At 48.6% G+C, this 25961-nt stretch overlaps 1 protein-coding gene across 2 annotated transcripts in view; it reads left to right on the top strand.

Annotated features, from left to right (window-relative positions):
- The window catches only part of XYLT1 (xylosyltransferase 1), a 317259-nt gene that overhangs the window by 140223 nt on the left and 151075 nt on the right, over positions 1-25961 (top strand). For both annotated transcript variants that reach the window (XM_060122535.1, XM_060122536.1), the window contains exon 3: positions 24388-24898. In XM_060122535.1, coding sequence (XP_059978518.1) covers positions 24388-24898 — 511 coding nt within the window. The remainder of the gene's footprint in view (positions 1-24387; positions 24899-25961) is intronic.

Here is a 25961-nt window from a genome sequence, read left to right on the forward strand (position 1 = left end):
GCCAGCTCATCTGAGCTTTTCTGTAGAGCCGTGCAGCAGATCATTCCAAATCAGCTCAGCAGATACGGAGACAAAACTAACGCATAGGAAACGCAATACAGTCAGAGCTGATGACACTGAAAAATGAGGGGTGACAGAGTCTTCTCTTTTTGAAAAAATGAGGACTCCCATTTGTGACACAGAAGCAAATAACCAGCTTTGTTTCTCTCTTTGCATTGCCTACTAGGAAGCTCAGAGACAGAATTCATACCTCTCACAAGTGCCCAGGACTTGTGGTAATTTTCTGGATGCTTACCAAGTTCCTGGTGGCAAATTAAGTTTCCTGTTTCTTGATTCCCTTGCTTACTTCCCCCTACGTCCTGTGTTTTGTCTGTAATCTTTGGTCAGTGGAATAGTGTGTTTTGCTTAAGCCTTTTATTAACATGGAAGAGCAGGGGTAAATAGATATTGAGATAAAAATACAATTTGCGGCTATATCTTTTGCGTGTGTATGCCTTTTATTTAAGCATGTTTTGCCCCCCTGCACCCCTTTTCAGCATATTCTGAATGTGAGGCACTCAGAAGCGTATTTTGGTCTTCAGAGGTCTAGGAAAGCACAGTTCAGAGGGCTCACAGGATTCCTGGCCTTGGAGTGTGTAGAGGCTGTGCAAGGTGGGCACTCCCCCCCACCCCGCCCCCAGCCCCCAGCCAAATCCACACCCCTTTATCGACTCTGGGCTGGAAGTCCAGGATGTGTGGTCCATTCTTGACTGTGCCACTAACAGGCTGGTGACTGTGGGCAGGCTTTTTTCCCTTCCCTGGGCCTCAGTTTCCACATCTCTGTAGTGGGAAATAATTATCCCTACCTGCTGACCTCATAGGTCCCATATCTTACATGCTGCTCATCAAATGAAAGTCCTTTTAAAACAAGACAGTTGGCAGGTGGCCCAAGGATGGTCGGGATTTAGTGGGAGATCCAGAGGTATTGACAGACACCTGGACACTGTCATCACCCACACAAATATGACCCTTTGCTAAGTCAGTTATTTCGTCTTGATTAAGAGAAGTCTCTGAAGTCAGACAAGCTAGCTGTGAATCTCAGCTCTGTCGTTCGCTAGCTGTGGACCTTGGGTCTTGGTCTCGGTTTCTCTATCTGTATAACTGAGATAATTATGTACACAGTGGTTAACACAGCTTCTAGCACAGAGCAAGCCTACGTCATTGGGAGCCATTGACAAGTACATGCTTGTGGCTGGCTTTGGGCTCTTCGTTGAGTGGATCAGACTAATTAGGGTGCCCCAACTACAGTAGAGGGTTCTGGACATGGAGTACACACATAGCTCCACGTACTTGAGGACCCTGTTCTGTGAGGCATCTCTTTTCTCTTCGCCCTTGGCCATCGTGGTAATGATGGCTCCAGAAACAGCTCGCTCATTGCCAGGTCCTGGGACCAAGGGCGGCTGTTCTTGGAAATTGAATTTAACCATAATGAAAAATGAGATGGGTCTTCCTCTGCCTTCCTAGTTTTAGGACTTTAAAACTTAAGTCAGTCCAGATAGACATCTTTATTTTTACTTAGAAGGTTAAAAATTCTGGAAAGTTGGACACTAACCCTGACTAACCTTGGATGAAATTTTCAAGACGTGGCTCTCAGCTTCTAAGTTGGATGAGCTCCTTTGCTAAACTCTTAAGTCTACTTTTTTTTTTTCCAATTGAAGGAAAAAAATAGCCAAGCTCAGAGTTCACTTTCATTGCCAGCAAGGTTCTGTATTTTAAGTAGGGCAGCAAAGAAGTGAAAAGGGCTCAAGAAAGATGTGGAAAAACTGAAATCTGTTATAACATTTTATTTTCTGGATGAGATGTCCATCCATAAAACTGAAAATCGCTGAGATTTCATTTGTTCCAACCCCAGTTTTTATTCTCTGCAAGAAGTCATCATCACATGCCTCGTCTGCTTCTTAGAGAGAGGTTGCCCCAGAGACCGGGTGTGTGGAGTGATGAAAAAGCTCTCAGAATTACTTCTGTATCACTCTGGATTTTGGGGGGCGGGGGGAGGGGGGACTTTTTTGGAGTGAGTCAAATTTCTACAGCTACAGGTCTGAAACTTCTTCTTGAAATGTTCTGAACAGGAGTAATTTGCATTCCCAACTGTCACGGTGATGATGTTGGGTCTTGGATTTAGAATATAATCATAACTTTTTAAAGTTCCCATACCTGGGGAATCCGGAGAGCTATCAACCTAACATTAGGAAAACATATCAGTCAAATTGATTTTTGGAAATGACAGAGATTTGCAAAATTAGGGAGTGGAGTTACACACATGCTGGGAAAACAAAGCCACTGAGTTTAGAGTTAGTTGTCACATGTCGTGGAGTAGAATATAAAAATGGCGCAATGTAATGAGGGGTTTTGCATGGAAATCCTAGAGAAAAGGAAGAAGTGAAATTACAGGGAAAAGAAAGGGAAGAAAGGGTGGTGCGAACAGTGGTGGTGTAGGGAAGTGATCTACAGCTCATGGGCCAAATCTGGCCCTCCATTTGTTTTTGTAACTAAAGTTTTATTGGAACACAGCCATGCCCACTTGTTTGCATATGGATTATGACTGCTTTGGCTCTGTAATGGCAGAGTTGAATAGTTGCCACAGAGACTGGCCTACAAAACCTAAAATAGTTATTAGCTGGCCTTTTACAGAAATAGTTTGTTGACCCCTATGGTCTAGATGGTCTAGATCATCATGGATAAAAACTCTGAGAATGGTGCAGAATCCCTGCTCCATCACTTATTAGCTGCATGACCTTAGAAAGTATCTTCACGTCTCCAAGTCTGTTTCTTTGTCTGTATAATGCTCATTATATCATTGGGGTGATTTAACAAAGCACTCCAAACTCGGTGTTATAAAACTGTAAGTGTTTTTGTTATTAGTTACTGCTTACAGGTCTTTGGGTCAGCTAGATGGTTCTTCGGGTCTCTGCAGCGGCTCCTCTGATCTTGGCGGGCTCTCACGTCTGGGGATCGACTCGCTATGGGCGGCTCTAGGATTGTCTCATCCGGGAAATGCGGACTGTCCTCCGTGTGGTCTCTCATCCTCCAGCAAAGGAGCCTGGGCCTGTCCTTATGGCAGTGGCAGGGTTCCAAGAGAGAGTGCAGGAAGTGTGCAAGGCTTCCTGAAGCCAGACTTAGAACTGGAACGGGCTCACTTCCACCACATGCTTTTGGCCAAAGCAAGCTCCAGGCAGCCCCACATTTAAGATGTGGGGAAACAGATTCCAGTCCGTGATGGTAGGACATGCAAAGTGACCTCGCCCAGGGCGGGGATACAGCAGACTGTGGCTTGGGGCCATCAGTGCAGTGGGTCTACTCTACTCCTAATAAGACAGGCCCCAGTAGGAACAAAAGAGTCATGACCATGACTGACAAGTAGGAGGCGGGTAAGAAATCCCAGCTGCTGCAGGAGTGAGGCTGCACACCTAGGGTTGTACTCCAGGGGTGTGGCTGTGATGGGTGTATCTCGTGGCCTCCCTGCTTGGGCAGGGCATCACGCTTATATTGGGGAAGGGCAGGTAACTGCTGCAGGTCCGCGATTGAACAAGTGCACTGAATATTGCGCCTGGCACCTGTTAAGCCCCCATTTAGTGTTAGTCTTTGTTAATAAGTGATTGATAAACTTGATATCTTGTTATTATTTCTACTGCTCGTCAGAAGTACCAGGCTCTCCCTTCCACACAGACTTGGGGTTGGTGTCTCTGTTTTTCTTCTTCAGATGCCCGGTCTCTCTCTCTCTCCCTACCTCTCACCTCGCTCCCTTTATCCCCCTCTGTCTCTCATTCCCTCTTTCTCTCTCTCTTACCCTCTCCCTCTTCCTCATTTAGCTTCTCTCTTGGCGACATTTAGCAGAGAGCCGTTGTGCTCTATCTCTGGGAGCCCAGGCCAGTGAGCCTTTAATGCAAAGTGACATCTGCTCCGAGTCCAGGGCCCTGGGAGTGCTCCCTGGTCACAAGCGCTTTGGGCTGCAGAAGCCTCAAGCAGAGCAGAGTCCCAGGAATGGCCAAATTGTAGCTGGACAGTGTAGATCGGGAAGGGTCACTGTGCAAAGTGGCTGCCTGACTGAGGTGGGGAGATAGCGCCACCGAGGTACCCACTGCAAGAATTCGACAATTGTCTTGTTGCAGTGGAGAGTCACCGTCTGTGAGCCCAGAGTCTCTCTGAGACTGGAATGAAGTTGTCACAGCTCCTGGGGATGGAAGGGGTCTGTTCTGGAAGGATCTCTCTCGACCAGTACACCTTGACTGAGCTTTTGCCCACTTAAGGATACTGGACTGGGCATTTTCTGAACATCCTTGGATAGGATTGAATCTAGAATTGCGTTATAAAAGAGGGGTGTGGTGTCTGAGGTGGGTGATGGAACACCTATAGTGATTAAAAGCCAGATGCTAGTCGGACCTGGGTCGGAATCTCAGGTCTGCCATTTATCTGCTGGGTCACTACTTCCGTGTACAGTTGTCCAGGATGTACACTGCACAAGGGAACAAGTTGGAGCTAAAATTCAACTTGCAGTTTAGTCAGCAAGGCATGCACCTAAACTCGACACTAAAGTTGACCAGAGTAAGGGACAATTCTTGTTAATAATTCTTACAGAACTGCAGTTTGAGAGAGCAACAGTCTGGGCTGGGTCGCGTTGGGAGAGTTCAACCTCTCTAAACCTCACTTTCCTCATCTATAAAACAGAGATGAAAATAGTACCAGATCATGAGTTTGTTGATCACATCAAGTATTTGTAAAATGCTTGGAATAGTAAAAAGGCCCAATCAATAATGGTTACCCCTAGGGCTTCCCTGGTGGCGCAGTGGTTGAGGGTCCGCCTGCTGATGCAGGGGACACGGGTTCGTGCCCCGGTCCGGGAAGATCCCACATGCCGTGGAGCGGCTGGGCCCGTGAGCCATGGCCGCTGAGCCTGCGCGTCCAGAGCCTGTGCTCTGCAACGGGAGAGGCCACAACAGTGAGAGGCCCACGTACCAAAAAAGTAAATAAATAAATAAATAATAATAATGGTTACCCCTAGTGGTTAAGAGGGCAGATGACCCGAGTTCAAATTCTGTTCTGCCACTTGCTAGCTGTGAAACCTTGGGCAAGTTACTTAAATGCTCTCGTTTATTCATCTTTTAAAATGGGGTGATAATAATATTACCTTCCCATGGAGTCATGGTGAGAATTAAACGAGTTTGTATCTATAAAGTGCTGATTTAGTTAGCGCATAATATCAGCCACGCAAGCCAGTTTTAGTGCTGTTGTGACCAAGGGTCCATGTGGGTAACAGGTCAGTCCGGGCTAGAGCATTCGCCATGAATAAGCAGCCGTGGATAATTGAAGGTGAGTGGTTTGGGATGCAAGAAACAGCAGCTTGTATGTCGGCAAGCCGATGGGCATTTCCACTGTTCCACCAGGAGAGGGAAGAGAGTCTCTGACGTAGTAGTTCTAATTTTCCATCTGCCGTCCTCTGTCCTGATGCTCTAGCCAGTACCACACGCTACTACCCACCCGTAACCCGCTCTCGGTCCACCCTTTGAGGTTCAGAGTCGTGTTGAAGGGGCTTGACTTATGGGCTTCAGTGAGCCTGGTTCATATCCCCAGTCCTACCGATGACTAGCTGTGTGACCTTAGGCAAGTTTCTTAGCCATCTTAACCCTCAGTTTCTTTGCTATAAAATGGGAATAATAAGAGGTCGCAGGTTTACTGTGAGGGCAAGTCAGGTGTCTAGCACATGTGGGGAGGGACATGGGCTCAGCCTCATATGTTAGCTGCTGCTGGTGCTATTGTTGGCATAACTTGCACACACGTGCACACACATACACGCAGCAGGTTTGGGGCTAGACCCTTGGGGGTTATACACATAAGTAAGATCTGCTTCTCGGAAGTACGTATTTGGATGGAGGTTACACCTATACTAACCAGTGATCCGCATGCGGTGTGGAGGTGAGAACAGAGTTTTGTAGGTGCAGAGGAGGAGAAGCATGTCTGGTGAGCACAGGGCTGTAAAACAGGGGAGACAGAAAGCGGGAGTCCTCTGAATGCTAGCTTGTGGGTGAACTACATTCTCAGCCAAGGCAGCGGCAGAGAGCAGCCCTTCCGGGTGGTGGCGAAATGTGCAGCTGGGTTGAATGCTGATTCTGGGTTCTGGGCATGAACACACAGTAGCCACTGCATGCCAGCAGGTAGGCATCTCCCACTCTGAGACCGTGACAGGGTAGGGGCTGCCCCAGGTCACCAGGGATCAGAGCCCCAGATCTGGTGGGAAATGACAGTCATTAATTCTGCCACCGACTCACCAGAAGGTTGCCACTAGGGACCTCCTGAGGATAGGTCAGATGCAGCCCCTCCAGGACAGGCAGCCAGGGCTTCTGGGGGGCTTCAAATTAGTCAGCGCTGCCCTGGTACTTGAGACTAATTAGAATTGTGATTTAGGCCCATTGACCGGCGTGAGATCACAATGGGGTGCTGGGTGGTTATGGCCACCCAAGCTTGCAGCCGAAGACTATTAAATAAATTCCCATCGCTTCCAGTGTTACTCGTGCCTGTCCCCAGCCGTCCCTGACAACACCCCAGAGTCGGGGAAAGGCCAGAGCAGTGCCCGGGAAATGTGTTCTCATCATCATGGACTTGGTGGGGGCTGCCTGCACCTTTGTCCCCCCTCCTCTGTTCTCTGCCTGCGTCTGTGAGTGGTGAGGGACAGGGCCCCTCCGCACACCAGCTAGAGGGACCTTTGTGAAACATAAGTCTGATGATGGCACGTTCTCCTGCTTGAAAAGCCTGGTGTCTTCCCAAGGCCTTATCATGAGATCTGGAGTCCTTCTAGGTGGACAGCAAGGCCCAGCCCCATCAGTCCCCTCCCTTCCTCAGCTGTTGCACCTCGGACCCCGTGACCCCATCACAGCCCCACCGGCCTCTTTCTGCTGCCTACATAGGCTCATTTCTGCCTCGGGAACTTTGCTGTTCTGTTCCCGCTGCCTGGTGCCTCTCGCCCAGAATCTTCTCGTGTCGGCTTCTTCCTGACATCAGGCCCAAATGCCACCTCCTTGGAAACGTCTTCCCTGACACTCATCTGTCTTTCCCCACCTCTCTCCTGCTGTCTTCCTTTAAAGGACTCAGCGCGATATCACATCCTATTTTACAACCATTTGTTGCTCTGTTATCTCTCTGACTATAGAATGTAAGTTCCATGGGTCTATTTTGTTCACTCCCCAGCACCCAGAGCACTAGGTGTTGCTTAGAAGGTGCTCACATATTGGAGGGATGAATGAATGAATAAGAGGTAGTAGTAACAATAGATAGAATAGTAGTAGTAATAATAATAATAACGATCGATAGCTACTACTCTTCAAGTGCATGCCATGTGTCTGTTGCCAGGCTAACCACTTTACCTACATTTTCTCATCTGATCTTCACGACAAGCCTATTGAGGTTGGTGCTATTTCCTCCCGTTTTACAAATGAGAAAACTGAGGCTTGGAGATGTTAGCAGTAGCTCGCCTAAGATCACCCAGCTTGTAAGGGGTGATGCTGAGATTCAGTTCCGTTCTTAACCCCTGCTCTGTGTTGATCTGGAATAGTGAAGACAGGGGGCCATGCCCTCTGTTCCCCTTCCCTGGCTGAAGGGCTCAGGGGGGCTTATTGCTGTCGACAGAATCACAGCTGGCTCCATGAAAGACAGTGAAGTTGGTGAGACCGTCTGAAAGTTCAAGTGGTTTTCAAGTGGAAAAATACTGCCTGCGGCCACCACCATCAAACCCCACCCCCTTGGAATGGTGGTGGTGGGGTTGTGTGTCTGACCCAGGACACACGAAGGACCCTGAGACAGGCCAGAAGACAGGGTTCCAGAGTTTTCTTGCTTTACTTCATCAAGAAGATGAGCTGTGTTTGCTTTGAAAGTCCCAAGCAGCTAAGCGGCCTGAGCCATTTACATCTTTTCAAATTGGAGCTTTTTTTTCCAAAGGGAGGATCTGAAACTCCACTTGAATCTCATCGCTGAATACAAAGGACGCTGATACGGGCTTTCAGAGACTCTAGAATGTCAAGTGAGAACCTGGCTGTCAGGGAAAGGCAGCATTGTGTGCTTGTGTGTGTGTGTCTGTGTGTGTGAGCACACACACGCGGGTACACGGGCCTGGACCATGCTGTCTGTGGCCTCTTTCCTGATGCTCCGCACCCTTCTTCTGTGATGTGGGGGGACGGCCCAACCAGATTCCTTTGTGTCTTTCTGAGTGACTGTGACTGCCACTGGCCTTCGGAGTTTAAGCTCCTGACAGATATTAAAGAACAATTCACTTATTTCGGCTAAACAGAAAAGCATATGGAAAAAGCAAACTGCATTAACATCTGCCGCCTGGGCCCCATCTGCTCCCGTTGGCGTGGCTTCCCCTGCAGCCGTGCCAGCCTGTCAGCTCTCCACGGCCGCTCCTTTTTCCTTCCAAGCCAGGGCAGGATGTGCCCGTTCATTTCAATCCACTCACGCAGGACTGGGCACGTCCTAGGTGTTTTGGAAATGTGGGGAAATGCATGAAATGCAACAAGTGGGGAGGCGGTGGGCTCTGGAGTTCATACTCTGGATCAGCTGCTTACTAGCAGGCCTTAGGCAGGTGTCATGCCGTTTTTGTGCCTCAGTCTCCTTGCCTGTCAAATGGGCTTAGCAATAGCGGTAGCGACATATAAGGATCATTGTCAGCATGAAATGATATAATGTATCTGAATCCCTTGCAATGGACAGGGGGGCATAGAGTAAGTATGCAGTAAATACTAATTCTTGCTTTCAGTAAGAATGTTCATTCCCCGCTCCCCACCTGTGTTACTCATGCTCTTTCTACAGCTTTACAACTTGTCTTAAAAATGGTCACCTATAGCAAAGTTCACACTGACACCTTTAAGGACACAACCCCTTCTCCCCAACCATCGTCCAAAACATACTGGTGTCTGGGCAGGGCTGACCGTGATTCACAACAGGACCTGAGGCTGGAGGGGGCTGAGTCGGGGGTTTGCACCTCTGGCTACACATTGGGATCACCTAGGGAGCTTTGAGAAGTTTCAGTCCCCAGGCTCCAGCCCAGACTAACTCAGTCGTATCTCCCAGGTTGCAGCGTGGGCATTAGTATTTTTAAAAGCTTCCAGGTGATTCCAGTGGGCAGCAAAGATGAGAACCAGTGGGCTAAACTCTGCCCATTTTCAGTGCCTCATGTTATCTGAGGGAAGAAGAATTGAGAACAAAAATTAAGGGGAGACGGCGGGTGGGGAACGCTAAAAAAATACTGAATGAAACAAACAGATTGCAAAGGGGATATTTACAGCCAGCCTGGTGCCATTTTGTCAAACTTATAAACACAAAAAACAATATTATATACTGTATGTGGAAACATACAAATTTACTAAAGATATAGACACACAGATGTGAAGGGTAGAAGTGACCTCTGGGTTTTTGATAAAGGGGATTAAGTGATGAGAGGTGTTTCAACTGTATCTAAAGTTTTCTTCCTTTAAAGAGTTGAAAAAAGCATGGCAAGACTGGTACATGGGGGCGTTATGTTATTTTTCTGTAGTTTCAGTATGTTTTGAAATCTTTCATTAAATGATGATTATATTAGAAATTTGATAAACATTTGTATTAAGAAACTATTTAGATCCATTTGAGAAAATGATGTAAAAAACATAATTTGACCACCTCACTTCAGAAGTTTAACAACTTTTTAAATGTCCCAGGCCACGGGCAGCCTTTTGATTGGGGAATGACGCAGGACAGTGGGGTGAGAGAGAAGGAAGAGATGGACAGACAGAGGGACAGAGAAAGGGCAGAGACCCACAGGTGGAGACAGCTTGACCCCCTGGGGGTGTGAATGAAGTCAAGGTCCTTATCATGCGAGGCTGTCCCAGCGAAGGTGAGCGCTCTCCACCTGACTTCTTCCGGGACTTGGAATTGTCCTGTTACTGCTGACGTGGACACCTCAAGCCTTGGCTACAAGCGGTGATTAATATAGGAAGGGGAAAGTCGGGGAGGCCCAGCCTGACCCTCATGAACTTCTCTGGCCATCCTGATGGAGCCGTCAGTGGCCTGGAGGTGGGTGGAACCGGACGGTGCTGGGCAGCTGACCTCCGTGGGTCATCCTCCGCACAGAGAGTGAGCCCAGGGTGGATCTGAAGTTGCAGGCACGGCCGTCCCCAGAGAAGCTGCCAGCCTTTTTCTAGGTGTTTCACTCCCAACAAGAAGAGCTCATTCCCAGACTGTGGCTCGAATGGGGCTGTTTTGGGAAGTGTCTCTGAGCTGAGGCTCCAGAGTCAGGCACTGAGGTTTAAATCCCCGATCTCTGTGGCCTTGAGCAAGTGTCTTTCCCTCTCTGAGCCTCTGTTTACTCATTTGTCCAAAAGGATATCCTACGACTAATAGGAGTATTATTTACAGCTGTGATTTGTGTTTTAGGCACTGTCCTACGCGCTTTCCCAGCAATGACTTGTTGCATCCTCCTAGCAATTTTTTGAGCTGGTTACAGCTGGGAAACCTGCCCCAAATCGCAGGGCTTTGAAATGGCACAGGGACCCAAGTCGTCCACTGCAGTGCTCGTGGCCATGGCCGCTGAGCAACACTGCCTCTTTGTAAAGCTGTTGGGAGCATTCAGCGGGAGACCACATGGAAAATGCTGCCCTAGCAGTGGTGCTGCGTCATGAAATCATGAACACCTGGTGTCAGCTAGGATTCTCCTAGTCTCAACTACAGGCGTGTGGATACAACAGGTAATATTCTGTTGTCTTCCTGAGGTCCAGCCAGGAGGGGAAAGTTCACAGGTGGCCTTGGTCCAAGTTCGGACACTTCTGAGGCTATTGAGAGATGAGATGAGGCTGGGAAGTTAAGAGCACAAGGTTTGGAATCAGACAGGCCTGGGTTTGATCCCAGCCTTGCCCCCTCCTACCTGTGTGACGCTGGGTGAGCCACATGACCTCCTCTCTGGGCCTCAGTTTACTCTTAGGTCAAGTGAGGATGATAACATCCCGTATGTCAGAGATCAACGTGAAGGTCAAAGGAGGGAATTTTGCAAAGTGTTAGGTAAGGTGCAGGCGCTCTCCCGTGTAGCGAGTGCCAGGTGGGATGGGATGAAGCAGACATACAGAACGGCAGGAGGTGGGATGAAGCAGGAAGCTGGGAAAGTGGGCAGGGCCTGCTTTACTGAGGCAGCTGCAATGACTCGGGCATTTGGCCTGTATGTAGTAGTCAGCGTGGGAGTCCCTGTCTTGCTGTCTTAAACTTTTCTTAAGTGAAAAATCCTGACGGGAGGAAAAGGAAAGTGACCCGCCCTGGGGCAGTCAGGCAGCCAGGAGACCCGAGGAGACCCTAGAGGGCTCCCCAGAAGCTGAGGACTCAGAAGGACTACTTAGAGATGTGTCCCGTCCAGAGAGAAGGCAGCCTGTCTTCAGAGCCTCGGTACAGCTAGTCGCACTCTGTAAAGTTCACGGGAAGAGCCATCTAGTGGCCTGAACTACTGTGGTCCATTGGGTCTCCCAGAACCACCTTCTGCTGGGTCTGTTTCGTGGGTCGTTTGAGGATAAAGGGGAGCTCCTTTGTCTGACTGCAGCCCGACTTGAGAAGTCAGGGCACGTCTGCCAGGAAAGATCCACTGAACAGCTCCTTGAATAAGGAGCTTGTCCAACAGCAAACCATCTCCCCAACCCAGATGGCATTGTTCTGGGGGAGGAGTGTCACTCTCCAGGACAGGAGGGGCAAGAGGAAGCAGAAACAGCCCTCTTACCTGTCGCCCGGGCACCCAGCCTCTCTCCAGTTCCTCTTCTCGCTTTCCCAACTCTCTGGGGCCAGACAGACGTGGCTCTTCAACCTGCTTAGAGAACCTCTTCCAGCCTCAGTTCCCTCATCTTTAAAATGGGTGGATAAAAACATGTAAGAGATGCTCAGCATTGCATCCGCAGCACGTCCCGTCTATTTTTGTCTTTTTATTGAGTTGTTGGTAGGTTGGTTGTCTGTCTTGTTCTACTAGAATGTAAGTTTCACAGGAGCAGGCGTCTCTGTATCTTAGTGATAGACATAGCCCTGCTGCCAAGGACGGTGGCTGGCGTGTACTTGGCATTCAGTAAATACGCATGAATTGGTGCACCACAGAAAGTTACTCTAGCAGTTTGGGTGAAATGATGTTGATAACAGCTACCTTCCATTGTCTGTGCTCTGAGCTGTACTTTTCCACAAAGTCAGTATATCTTCTCATCAACCCTGTGAGGTTTAGATATCATTATACCCGTTTCACACAGGGAGGAACCAAGGCTCAGAGAGGTTAGCTAACTTTCCCAAGGTCACAAAGCTAGGAAGGGGCAGGGCCAGGTTTCAAATCCAGAAGAGTGACCCCAGAGCATGCTCTTGTAACCCGCCAGCATGTCACAGTAGCCATGATTGTCCATTGCCCCCTCTGACTCAGCACAGTTTGAGAGATGAACATCAGACACATCCCATCTGAAGGGAGTGACCAGAACTCTCCTTTGCGGGGAGAGAACAGGGCACACAAAAGTTAGTTGTGAGGAGGTTTTCCATCCTGAAGCTTGACAGAGAATGTCAGGGGCTCGTGGGCCGTGTGGCGGTGAATGGCATGTCCCATCACACAGCCCCCCTCAGGCCAGGAGGCAGAAGCCGTTTTCCACAGCTGTTGAAGTGGGTACCACTGTCACCTCCATCCCCATGGCCCTCGACGGAGATGGCTGTTCTTCTCCATGTCACGCCAAACCCACACGTAAACAGGAAGTACTGGTGGGGCTCCTACAGTTGGCAGGGGGTAGGCCCGCAAAAAGGCAGCCTTCTTTGGGAACTTAGCCAGTGAAACCTTGCATGGAGGCCCCATCCCTGGTAGGTAGGGCCAAGGCAAACACACGCTCGTAAAGGAGATTTAGGGGGTGACAGCAGCACACTCATTTGTACCCCTGCATAATAAAGATGATTTATTGGAAGCTGCTGGGAAGCTCAGCTCTGAAATCACGTGGATGGTAATGTCAGGTGCCTTTCCCTTGTTTCCTCTCCCCACCCCAAATGGCTCTGGCTTTCAGATGGTATAAATTAATTGGGTTTGTATGCATGTATTTGTGCATATATATTTATTTATTTACAGGCATCTTTCCTTATTTATATTGCTGCCTCCGTGAGCATTTACATTTCTTGAGAGACTTTGCAGTAATGAGCTTACAAGTGGGTCATTCATTACCCACTTGTGGCAGGGTGTGTGGGGAGTAGGGGACCCGGCAAATGCAAAGGATGAGTTTGATTCATCCACAGGAGGCCTGTTTGTCTCCTCAAGTGCCCCTTCCCCAGAGGACCTGGATGGGAGAACATCAAGCAGGAGATGCCGGTACCACGAGGGCTTCCAGGGACTTGGGGCAAGAGAAACATAGACAGTGTGCAGGGAAATAAAACCACAACAGATAGCACACTGAGGCCAGCGGGTACAAGGCTGGGGTTAGTCTCAAGTAACGGAGACAAGGCAGCGGCGCAAGAGGACTTTACACCAAGGACTCAAGTTGTTCAAGTAACCCTCTGCCTGCTGACCCTCTCTCCGCGCTTAAAGATTTCAGCCCACTTAGTGATTGCTCTCTTCCAGGGTCTTTGGTGGAGGTGGTGTCACCCCCTAGGGGTCATTTTGGGTACACGTCGGACGCTCCTCCAAGCCTGGATGTTAACAGCCTGAGGGAGTAGAGTGTAGCTTTTATAGCCATGCTGTGTGATTTGGAGCATGTTACTTAACCTCTCTGTGCCTCCATACATTCATTCACCTGTAAAATGTGGATACTAATAGTACCTACCCAAAAGAGTTGTTCTGGGATTCTTTTTCAGCTGTGTTGAGGTATGATTGACAAATAAAATTGTAAGATATTTAAAGTGTGCAATGTAAGGAACTCAGTGGGAACCCCACTGAGTTCATTAACAAATGGTTCTGGGATTTTTAAAGATAATCTGTGTCAAGTGTTAGCGCAGTTCTTGGAATAAACGTTCTATAAGTGTTAGCTGTGCTCGTTGTTGTTACCAAGTTTGGTTGTGCTGGGCTCGCCTGCCCGCGATGCCCTTGTCTGCCTCATGAACATGCTCTTTCTTCTCAAAACTGGGCAGGAAAACTGCTTTCTCTGTGAAAGGCTCCTCTACTCTCCTTGGACCCCGGACCACGTTAGGTTCCAACTCTTGATGAAACCCTTGGCACTCATTCATCACCCCCCTGCCCGCCTTCACTCCCGCCCTGTATTGGAATAATGTATGTCCACACCCACTCCCCTGTCCTGTGTCTGAACTCCAGCAACAGCAGGAAGCATGTCTTAATTCACTTTCCTATCCTTTGCCTCCGCCGTGCCTGGTAGGTACATAGAGTGAATAAATCAGTGCTTCTCAACCCTATTGGACCCAACCCCTCTTCCTGCAAAAAATCTTTGAAAATGTTCCTTTTGTCTCTCATGAAATGAAATCCATACTTGTTATAACCTACTTACACTCACAACTCTGAAACGTATCACTATACTGCCCTGATAATAATATAACGAATATATAAAAGTAATTTAAAATAAAAACAATGTGTATTTCATTCTGTAAGTGATCAGGCACAACACCGCCAGACTAGCACCTCCCAAACTGTAATGTGCAGATGAACCCCCTGGGGGTCTTGTTAAAATGCAGATGCAGTGGGTCCAGGTGGGGGCCTGAGATCCTGCATTTCTAACAAACTCCCAGGGATGCTGATGCTGCCGGCTGACGAGCCTCACTTTGAGTGTCGAGGGCCTGGAAGACACATGGAAAGTTCCCGTGCTGGATGTTGAATCATCAAGAATTACAGTTACACACAGCTTGCGTGGCTGTTGATGATAGGATTTTTTTGAAATCGTACTAAAATTCTGTATGATGTAGGATCTCCCCTTGAGTTAAAGGTAGTTACTTTCCTAGAAAATTCAGTTACATTAAAAGCATTCAAAAGTGCTCTGTCATACGTAAATTTGTATTAGGTTCCTGACCTGCAAAATTAAAAATGAGTTGTTCACCCACGTGACATGTAGAGACATTCAGAAGTCCTGCAGGATGTGAGACACTTCCCGGCTGCTTTGGGAACATGCATTGCCAGGGATCTGGTGTCCTGCCACCAGTCTCTTCCAGGAGCGACCCCCGGTCATTGTGGCAACCAAAATGGCATCACATGTTTTCAGAACACCCCGTGGGGGGCGGTCCCACTTCCATGGAAGACCCTGGAATTAAAGGATTCATTAAGGGCTCTCAGGTCTTTGAGGCAAGGCTCTGAAGTTGAGTTCGTTGAAGATCCTGGGTCCTTGGTTTCGAGCAGGCTCGCGGCATGCGGGTGGGTAAGGGGACCTGGGCCAGGCTGGACGAGAGCTGTGATGATCTGTCCCCAAATGTCCATAATATCATAGTTAAGAAAGTCCGTCTTAGAGGAATCCAGAAGGCTTTGTTGTTGAAGCAAGGCTGGGTTGTTCATTGTCACTGTCACTGTCACATCCTCCTGGTGGGCTGCAAGGACAGCGTGCGTCAAGTCTGGACTCCTGTGCTGAGGCCCCAAAGACGCGGCATTATGGGGTTGAGGTCCAGACCATGTGGCCTTGGGCAGTGTCAGAGATAAACAAGACCGTAAGGACAGATTTTGATCTGCACAGTACTGTTGCACTAGGGGGAAGGGTCCAGTGTGAACTGAACTCCACTGTGATTTGTACAGCGTGACTGGGTCTTTTAAAGGGAGCATGAGGGAATAGTGCGGGGGTGAGCAGGGGCTCCGTAGAGTCAGGGAAGTGAAAAATGACAGAAAGCAGAAAGGGGGGGCTCTGTCCCCAGGAAACTCATCTGGGTTTGCTGACTGGCGCTTCTCCAGGTTAGTCCTCTTCCCTCCCACAAAGGCTGGGACGGATGCTGGGGCCCTGTCGTCGGGGGTTGGCTGGAGCAAACTAGATTCTATTAGCAGCCTTGAGTTTTCTCAGGCAGGCGCTATGCGGGGCGCTCATGTCATGCAAGAGCTGTGTCCTTGAAATGTCAGAAACTATGTTAGTGTTTGCTCAAGTCTACAGGCCAAGGTTGAGACCTGGTTGAGGAGGGGCTCGGAGGGGCTGGGCTAGAGTTTGGTCAAAGGGGAAATCTTTGCCAGCAGGTCACTCTCCCCCCAAGAGGGTGGGCCAGGGCCTCAGGGTTCTGCCTCTTTCTAGATAAAAGTAGTTATCAGCACCCCATTTCCAGTTGCCCTAGATTTCTATCTGTGTGTGTGTATTTATTGTGTGTGAGAGTAAAATGTAAATCCACAGGCTTGACGTATAGGGAAAGACCCAACATAAAAAGGCCCTCAACTTTTTATTTCCTCAATGAGTAGATATTTCGGATGACAAGTATTTCAGCAATTCTCAAACTTGGTGGTCTCCATGGACCCCCTTATATTTTCAAACATTATTTCAGACCCCCAAAGAGCTTTTGTTTATGTAGGTTATATCTATCAGTTATTTGCTATATATTGAAATTGAAACTAGGGCATTCTTAAAATGGTTATTTATTGATTTACTTAAATTAACCGGGCTTCCCTGGTGGCGCAGTGGTTGAGAGTTCGCCTGCCGATGCAGGGGACACGGGTTCGTGCCCCGGTCCGGGAAGATCCCACATGCCGCGGAGCGGCTGGGCCCGTGAGCCATGGCCGCCGAGCCTGCGCGTCCGGAGCCTGTGCTCCGCAACGGGAGAGGCCGCAACAGTGAGAGGTCCGCATACAGCAAAAAAAAAAAAAAAAAAAAAAAAAAAAAAAAAAAATTAACCATAACCCGTTACCTATCAATATAAGTAAAAAATTTTACGAAAAATGCATATGTTTTGTACAACAAAAGCAAATTTCGTGAAAAGAGGCATTGTTTTACATTTTTGCCAGTCTGTAATATCTGGCTTAATAGAAGACAGCTGGATTCTCACATTTGCTTCTGCTTTCAATCTGTTGCGATTTCACACATCATGGAGCCTCTACAAACTCCACTGTGTGCTTGTGTGAGAGGATGAATGAGAAAAAGGAAAATAACATCTTCAAATTATGATGGAAATGGTGACCTTGAAGATCCCCTGAAACGGTCCCCCAGGAGTCCCCAGAGCACACTTTGAGATCTACCTCATTAGATCATCACAGTAAGCATTAATTCCAATTAAATCAATTGTAGCTAACATTTATTAAGTTCTAGGCTTTATGTTAAGTGCTTTACACGTATTAACTCTTTGAGCTGTTGTAAAAGCCCGGTTAGGTAGGTACTAGTTATTCCCACTTTACAGAGAGGGAGACTGAGGCTCTCAAAGTTAGGTACTGTGCCCCGGGTCACTCAGTGAGCAAGTGGCAGAGGCCGGGTGGATCTGAACGCACTTCACCTCCCGACCCTGCCTTTCCAAATGATTTAGGTCTGCTCCTCAAATGATGGGGTGCCAGGTAAAAATGTCGATTGAGTGCTGAGTACATATCAAGCCTCATGCTAATTGTTCTGTTGTTAACTAGAATTAAATATGAGTGTGCCCTATTATTTAATCTCTCCTGCACCTTTGCAAAGTAGGTCTTCCTACCCCTTTTTTTTTGTAGATGAGAAAACTGAGGCTGTGAGAGGCTAAGCTTCTTTCTCTGTATCTCAAGGTTAAGGGGCAGAGGCTGGATTCCAAGCCAGCTCTATCCATCCAGCTCCCTCCCTCCTCACCCCATGCTGGGCGTCCCGTTAACATGACTAAATTTGCTAAATTACACCAGGCTTATTATTGAGGGTTCTGTTAAAGCCTGGCCTGCCCGTGCCCAGCAAAGACCACGGGTTTCTAAGCTCTGGCCAGCCCTGCCACTTTTTGTGCATGCAAATGAGCCAGGCGGGTGGGCGCCGGGCCTCTGTGAGGTCTATTTGCATTGGCAGCCCGGTAATTGCATGTCCTAATTGGGTGCAGCCATGCACACTGCGCCTCCTCCATTCCACTGCCCTGGCACAGAAGTCCTTCTGGAAGCAGGTGTGGGTTTCTCCCCCATGTGCCCCTCTCAATGGCCTTGATCACCTTGGTGATTGGAATGAAGCCTCGGACACTGAGTTCAACAGAAAACAGCTACTCAGCTGGCAGTGCGTCCACATGGCACAAAAGAAAGCCCTAAACGGGTCATGATGAGTGAGCAGGTGGGACAGGCGCCCTCACGCCTGCACAGCGCACCTGGCCGGGGCTCCCCTCTGACACCATCTCTATTCCTCATAGCTGCAGAGAGGCGGTGCAGTGTTGGCGGGTGTGGCCTCTGGACCCCAACTGCCTGGGTTTGAATCCTGGTTCCTCCACTTCCTAGATCTGGATTTAGTCACTTAACTTCTCTGAACCTTCATGATCCCATCCAAAAAACGGGGAGAATAACATAGCATCTCCTTCATAGGGTCCTCATGGGGATCAAATGAACTAGTCTCTGCAGAGGGCTTGGGAACAGAGCCTGGGGCAGAGCCAGCACTGTATGCATATTTTCTAATAGATGCATGTTTCGTAAGCACCTTGCACGTGTCAATCAGTGTGTCCTGTGCTTCATCTGTTCTCTCAGTTCCAGGGAGTTAGATGCCAGCCTCAGCCCCTGGGATGGATGAGGACGTCAGGGTGCAGGGAGATGAAATGGTCTGTCCCAGGTCAAAGAGCTGCTGGAGAAAATGATCACAGGATGAGGCAGGGAGAAGACGGTGCACTTAGGAGCGTCCATCTATCCCTCAGTCCCTGGTCCCCTAAAATCCATCAGTTATTTTTCAATGATCCGAAATGGCAGAGCTTTGTTCATCGATTGTATCGATTAACGGTTAATTCAGAGAATGTTCAGCAGCACACACACAGGACCTGTCATTTTACAGATGAGAAAATCTGATGGTCGCTAAAGCAAGACAAGTACCCAGGTCTCCTCCTTTCTTGTTCGGTGTTCTTTCTACACAAAAATAAGAGCAAAGGTTTATCAATGAATGGAGAGTTTGAAAACACAGCAGCCCACCTCCACCCCTCGGAAACAGGACCTGGGTGCAGGGGAGGAGGTTGGGCCGATTCAACTGATCAAGTGAGGAGAGATCCATCCTGAAGTCTGAACGTTAGAGAACCAGGAAGGACAGAGCAGACCCAGGCGTCTCTGAAACAGCAGCCTGGGTCCTGTAACCTGCCTCTCGAAGCCATCTTGTGCTTGGCATATTTCTACCTGATTGAAATTGACGCTAAACATGCCCAAGGTTGAATGGGAATAGAGGACATTATTGCATTTAATTATTTCTCCAGAATAAAAATGGATTCTAGCAACAGCTTAGGGGTAAGGCAACAGCAGAGCAATTAGAGTTTTGGAGCTCGCATGCAAACATTTGAATGTGCAATCATTGCAATAAGTACATTAAAATAAAATAAGTCAGAGGGTTGCATTTGCATAAATAACCCAAGGTGAGAGTGTTGGATTGCTTAAGAATAAAGGGGACACAGCTACCGATCATAATGAAGAAATACTAACTGATCTGTCCTCCAGGTGGAGACCATCAGGGGTGAGATGGTGGAGGCCCAGTGTTGATTAGTAGGGAAACTTCTTCGCTCATTGTTTCTCCTGCTTTGGGTGTGGTGGGCACATTCTGGAAGTTTTGACATACATTCATCCTCACCAAATACCCATGACATAAGTATTATTTTCACATCCCCATTTTCCAGATGAGGAAACTGAGGCATGCAGAATTTGAATCATGTCATTTCTAGCATCACATTCATTCCTTGGTCAGGTTATTTAATCTCCCTGTGCCTTACTTTCCTCCCCTTCGTTAGGACTCATGCTGTTGCTTCACTGGGCATTCGAGAGGATTAGAGACACAAGGCGTGTGAAGGGCCAGAGTATGAGGGGACATGGGTGCTGAGGATATGATAGTCATCTCGCATGTATTTGCCTGGAAACCTCCCAAGGTTGGTTTTTACAGGGAAGGGAGCCTGGGTTTGGATGTCTGGATCTTGATTCTCCAGGGGAAGAAGAGAAAAGCTGAGACCCGTTTGCCTCTTGGCGAGCAGGTGAAGAGTTAGAGGGAAGGTAAGGTGATATCTCATGCCCATCGAGGGATGGATGGATAAAGAAAATGTGACATACACGTACAATGGAATATTATTCAGTCTTGAAAAAGAAGGAAATCCTGCCGTATGTGATGCCATGGATGAACCCGGAGGGTGTGATGCTGAGTGAAATAAGCCAGACAGACAAAGACAAATGCTGCTTGATCCACTTACATGAGAATCTAAAATAGCCAAACTCAGAAATTCGGAGAGTAGAATGGTGGTTGCCAGGGGTTGGGGGAGGGGAAATGAGGAATTGCTAAGCAACAGGCATAAAGTCTCAGTTACGCAGGATGAATACATTCTAGAGATATGCTGTACTACCTTGTGTCTGTAGGTAGCAATACTGTATTGTGCACTTAAAACGTTTGTTAAGAGGGTAGAGCTCATGTTAAGTGTTCTTGCCACGATAAAATAAAATGTACAAGAAAAGAAAGAAAACTGTGGAGGGAAGGTGTAGGAGAACTCATCAGCTATTGTAGGAAGCAACCCTGACTCAGTGTGACAGATCATCCCAGGCCTCTGGGTGATGCCTGGTTCTCACTGACTGTGGCTCAGTGGCTTTTCTGGAAGCTATCGAATATCTCTGAGCTCTTCATTCCAGAAGACAAAATATTGCCCTTTTCTCTTACACTCGAATCTTTTGATTGGCAGCTGAGTAGCCAGGCGGAAGGCCAAGGGGCCACCGTGAGCTCACCATCCCCATCGCGGGGGTGTCTCTAAGTAGACGACGCTTATTAATCAGGAGTCCTGTTAGAATTGATGGTGGCGCCTGGTCCTGATATCACAAATTAACCAGAGGAGCCAGCCGTTCTCTGATGGCCACATTAGCTTCGTTGATTGCAGTGCTTCCTGCGACTGGTGTTGCTTGGAGAACTTCTGCCAGAAGGTGGTAGAGAACGTGAGCTTTTGAAATTAGTGGTTTTATGGAGGTTTTCTGCTTGGGGAACAAACTGGTGATCATCAGTTCGTGATGAGGAAAGAGAACAACCCAGGAACAGTACTGAGGATGTGTTTGATGAGAGAGGATGCAGATGGCTGTGAGGGCAGAGGCCTTTCTGCTCAACTCTCTGCCTTCTTGTTAACTTCTAGAAAACGGGCTTAGGGACAGAATTTAAATTCTTGTTCTCAGGCAGCAGGACTCATCGAACTGATTTTCCAACCGTTAGAGGCAAAGAATGATAATAAACTGGCTCCTGTATCTGAGGGCAGCTAAGAGGAAGAAAGCAGATCAGGTTGGCTCCTGTATTAATCAGGATGAGCTAGACTATGCTGCAGTAACAAAGATCCCCAAACCGGATGAGCTAGACTATGCTGCAGTAACAAAGATCCCCAAACCTCCGTGACAGCAGCAGAGGTTTATTCTGCCCATGGAGGGTTGGTGGAGTCTATCCTCCACCCTGGCCTCACTCAGGAATGCAGGGCCTTCACCATCAGGAGTGTGGCTGGATGCTATGGGGGAAGGAGGGACATGGCAAACTGTGCCCTGGCCCGAGTCACTGGCCTTGGCCACGGCAGGTTGCTTGGCTGTGCCTCATTTGCAGGGGATGGGAAGTACAATTGTGTCATGTGCCTAGAAGGAAGAGAACTGGAATATTTGTCAAGGGCTTTATTGAATACCATCCCCCCATCCAGCTCCATCCCAACCTAGGCTAATATGAGCAAAGAGAGAGATACCCCATCCATTCCCCCACAGAGAGGGGGGAGCTAAATGCTCCTCCCTTGACCTCTCAGCCAAACAGAAGAGGCATGAAACTATAGCAAGTTTTAGAATTAAACGGGTATGCGTTCACAGCCTCCCCTAAATGATGTCGGGCAAATCACTGAACATCCCCTTGTCCCTCTTTTGTAAGATGGGGGAATGGTAATACCTGTCTTGAAAGTTACTTCTGAAGGTTGAACATGGAAGGGCTTGGCACAGTGCCTGGCACTTGATACGTGCCCGTGCCCGAGTGTTAAAGCAACGAGCCTTGGCGCCTCTTTCTGTAGAATAGTGAGGAGGGTACCCCTTACGGGACGACTGTTGGTGTCCAGTAAGTAATACCTGTGCGTCGTTTGCATATGGTGCCTGCTGACAGCGAGTGCTCGGAAAATGCATCCGAGAGGCTGCTTGGCATTCTTCAAGGGCCTCTGGACAGAAAGAAGGGAAAAGAGGAATATCAGTGTGGTTTGTTTATAAGAACAGAGGGATGGCCCCTCACTGAGGGGGATTTCTTGCAAGATACGTGGAGAGGAAGAAAGACTGGAAACGGGTGTCAGAACCAGAAGTTCCCCTTCACAGACCAGCATGTGATAGCAGCTCCTGTGTACGACCAGTAGCCACTCCAGGACCCATCACAGACTCCACTCTCCCTCGGCCTCTCCTTGTTTCCTTCTTCCTACCCATTGCCTCTCAGCTCCTGCCACCTCAAGCTCCTGGTGCTTCGCGGCCCCTCCTTACTGTCCTCTCCCTCTCTGTGACTCCCTGCCACCTAATGGCCACTGACCAGCCTTGACACGGCTATTTGGAGATGACATGCCTATCCCAGATCCATTTAGCTGGGTGGGAGTGGATGGGAAGGGAGCCAGGCTGCAGTGCTTAAGGGGACAGAGTGATGGGGATCAGAAGGGCTCTGCAGCTTCCTGGAAGTGGCTGGTGGAGCTGGTAGCCTAGGGCATGGGGTCTGCAGTCTATCTGGCTTGAATCTCAGCTTCACCACCAACCAGCTGAGTTACCTTGGATAAGTCACTGATGCCCAGTACCTGCAAAATGAGAATAAAAGTAACATCAACTTACAGAATGGCCACGAGGTATCTCAGTGTAGTCTTCATTCTTACGGCCTCTTGAAATTGGTGCTTGGGGAGATGGGACAAAGGCAAGAAGAGGGCAGACACGTTGCTGGGCCAAATGGGGACATTGGAGACAAGGGCAGTCAAACCAAGCCCGGGGGAACCTTCTAAACTCACAGTTCTTGGAGAGCTGGGGTCTGCACACTTTTTCTTAAAGGGCCAGCTAGAAATATTTTAAGCTTTGCAGACCAGTCTCTATGGCAACCGCTCACCTCTGCTGTTGTAGCAGGAAAGCAGCCATAGACAGTCCATAAATGAACAGGCGTGGCTGCGTTTCAGTAAAACTTTATTTACAAAAACAAATGGCGGGCAGGATTTGGTTTGGGGAGGGCAGTAGTTTGCAGACCTGCTGAAGGAGGAGCCACGCTCAGTGTCAGCTGCATGTCAGCCAGTCCTGGGCACCAGCACTACCTCCACTGCTCTCCACCACCCTCTTCCTTGAGAACCTTTAATCGGCACATTTAGGAAAACGAACGAGGATGTCTGCCCTCAGAATTGCTACTCATTGCCAGTGTGTTTCTAGAGCAATGGGTGTAGATTTATGGAGTCAATTAGCGTTCTCTGTGGCCTCTGTGTCGCCTCTGACTAGCTTTGGGACAGTGGATTCTCTTTCAGGTTAAGGCCTTGATAATGGGCTCTAAGCAGAAGCAATGTGTTTTGGAAGTGATGCAGGATGGTAGTTGACCAGTGCATTTGATCCGAGGTCAAAATGGCCAGGGCCCACCTACCCATGGAGAAGCTGAGTTTGGGGTGCCCGCCTTCCCAGAAAGACTCATTTTCTCCAGAATGATTCTTGGCCTTTCTCTTGACACCCTGCCCCCCCACCCCGTGACTTAATCAGTTCTCCTCTAGGTACAGACATCAAGAGTCAAAGCTCAAACATAAGACTGTCACAAGTTTTCATCCCCCTGGGACTCACTGTAGGATCCTTGCATAGGATTGTCCTATAAAGGGCATATTCCCCTCAAGATAGCCGGTGATGCCTCCCCCTCAGAATTCACTATGGCACGGTCTGATTTCTCTTACGGGCATAGATCTACGAGCATGTCCTAAAGGCAATGTAAATTATATACTAGCCTACCAATATTTTCTCCCCTTAGAGCTTTATTATGGCATTTCTAGCCATTAAATAAACCATCACAGTGCTTGCTGCTAGAATTTAAACAGGAAGCTTGGAACAAACTGTCCAGATTCCAGTAGCAGAGACAACCAAGGAGACTTATATGAAAAGGGGGTGTGGTTAATAACAAGCATTGAGGATCATAGTCGTAGCACGTTAGAGCTTGCAAAAGCTTTATTTTCTAGTTGGAACATCTTCTATTTCCAGGTTGGGAAACTGAGGTTCAAAGAGAAAAACCTAACATGAGGTCTAACATTAAGCTCGTAGCAAAGGCAGGGCGTGGAACCAGGGCCCAGACTTCCAAGCCTACGTGCCCCACCCTCCAGGGCCTGCTTAGAGTGATGGCAAAGTCAAGTTTCTCTTCTGTGTTTCCTTCCTGTCTTCTCCAGGATGGCTACTTCTCTCACCGGCCGAAAGAGAAAGTGCGAACAGACAGCAACAATGAGAACTCTGTACCCAAGGATTTTGAGAACGTGGACAACAGCAACTTCGCACCCAGGACTCAAAAGCAAAAGCACCAGCCCGAGTTGACGAAGAAGCCTCCGAGAGGACAGAAGGAGCTTCTGAAGAGGAAGCTGGGGCAGGAGGAGAAGGGGAAGGGGCATCTGTCCCCAGGGAAAGGTGCCAACGAGGTGCTGCCTCCTGGTGCGAGAGCGCCGGTCAACGGCAGCCGAGGGAAGGATGCCCCCAGACAGCCCCACGCCCGGAAGAGTGGGGGCAGCTCCCCCGAGATCAAGTCTGACCGGCCCCTCAAGTGTGACATCTCGGGTAAGGAGGCCATCTCCGCCCTGTCCCGCTCCAAGTCCAAGCACTGCCGCCAGGAGATCGGGGAGACCTACTGCCGCCACAAGCTTGGGCTACTGATGCCCGAGAAGGTCACTCGGTTCTGCCCCCTCGAAGGTAAGTCCCAGCCCCGTTCTGCTCACATTCTCAGACCTTCTCAGAATAACCGCCCTAGTTTTCAAACCCCAGATGAAGACAGGAGATCTTTTGCTTTGGGCCTCCCTGAGTTCAGAAGTCTCGTGTGAGAAAAGTTTCGCAAAATCAAATTACCTTTTGTTACAGCTTTAACCTGTTGCTTTGGTGGCCAAGGATAAAATACAGTGCAGTCGGGGCTAATGTGGAAGTCGTAGGAGGCAATGGTATTGATATGGTTTGTTTTCTGTCTCAGCAGAATATTGGGATTAAAATTGACACCAATGTTACTGTAATTGAATAAGATTTGAAAGCTTTCTAGTTGGTTGCATTGACATTGGAGGCTCTGGAAAACATCCTTCCCATCTTCCTCCGCCTAAAATTCCTTCCTTCCTTATTTTCTCCCTCCTTCCCGTCCTCTCTCTCCCTCCCTCCCTCCTGCCCTGTGCTGGGCCCTATTCTCTGTGCTGATGACCAGTGATAAATCAGACCTCTTGCTGCGATGCAGTGCGAGTCAGAGCTGTAACAGCGGCGTTCACAAGCACAGGGGAGGGTCCTCAGAAACTGGGGGGGGACAGTTTTGCACAGGTGAGGCATCACCGTGCATCTCTGCATCTCACCTCACGCCTCTGACACGTATTCCTTGCTGGCAGGTTTCACCTTTTCCAGTGCGTGTGAAAGGGGGGTAATAACAATTACCAAGTGCTCACTGTGTCCCGGGCACAGCACGGGCACTTTGCATTCAATCAGCTCATCTCACCCACCGCCCAGTGAGGCTAGCACCGTCATCGTGAGCATAACTTTTTTACACGTGAGAGACGTAAAACGACTTCCCTAAGGTCACGTGGCTTGTAAGTGGCCTTACAAGCCTGCGGGTAGAGACATCCTGAGATAGAGATATTGCCATCCTGGGTTAGGTCATATTTTGTCAAGATCCCTTCTTAAAAAAAAGAAATATGTTATGGCAGAAAATTTCAAACCCACCTCAGAGTAGGGAGAACCTTCATGTTCCCATCATCTGGCTACAGTTAACTCGTGGTGGTCACTA

The sequence above is a fragment of the Lagenorhynchus albirostris genome, chromosome 15, assembly GCF_949774975.1.
Source record: "Lagenorhynchus albirostris chromosome 15, mLagAlb1.1, whole genome shotgun sequence".
NCBI lineage: Eukaryota > Metazoa > Chordata > Mammalia > Artiodactyla > Delphinidae > Lagenorhynchus > Lagenorhynchus albirostris.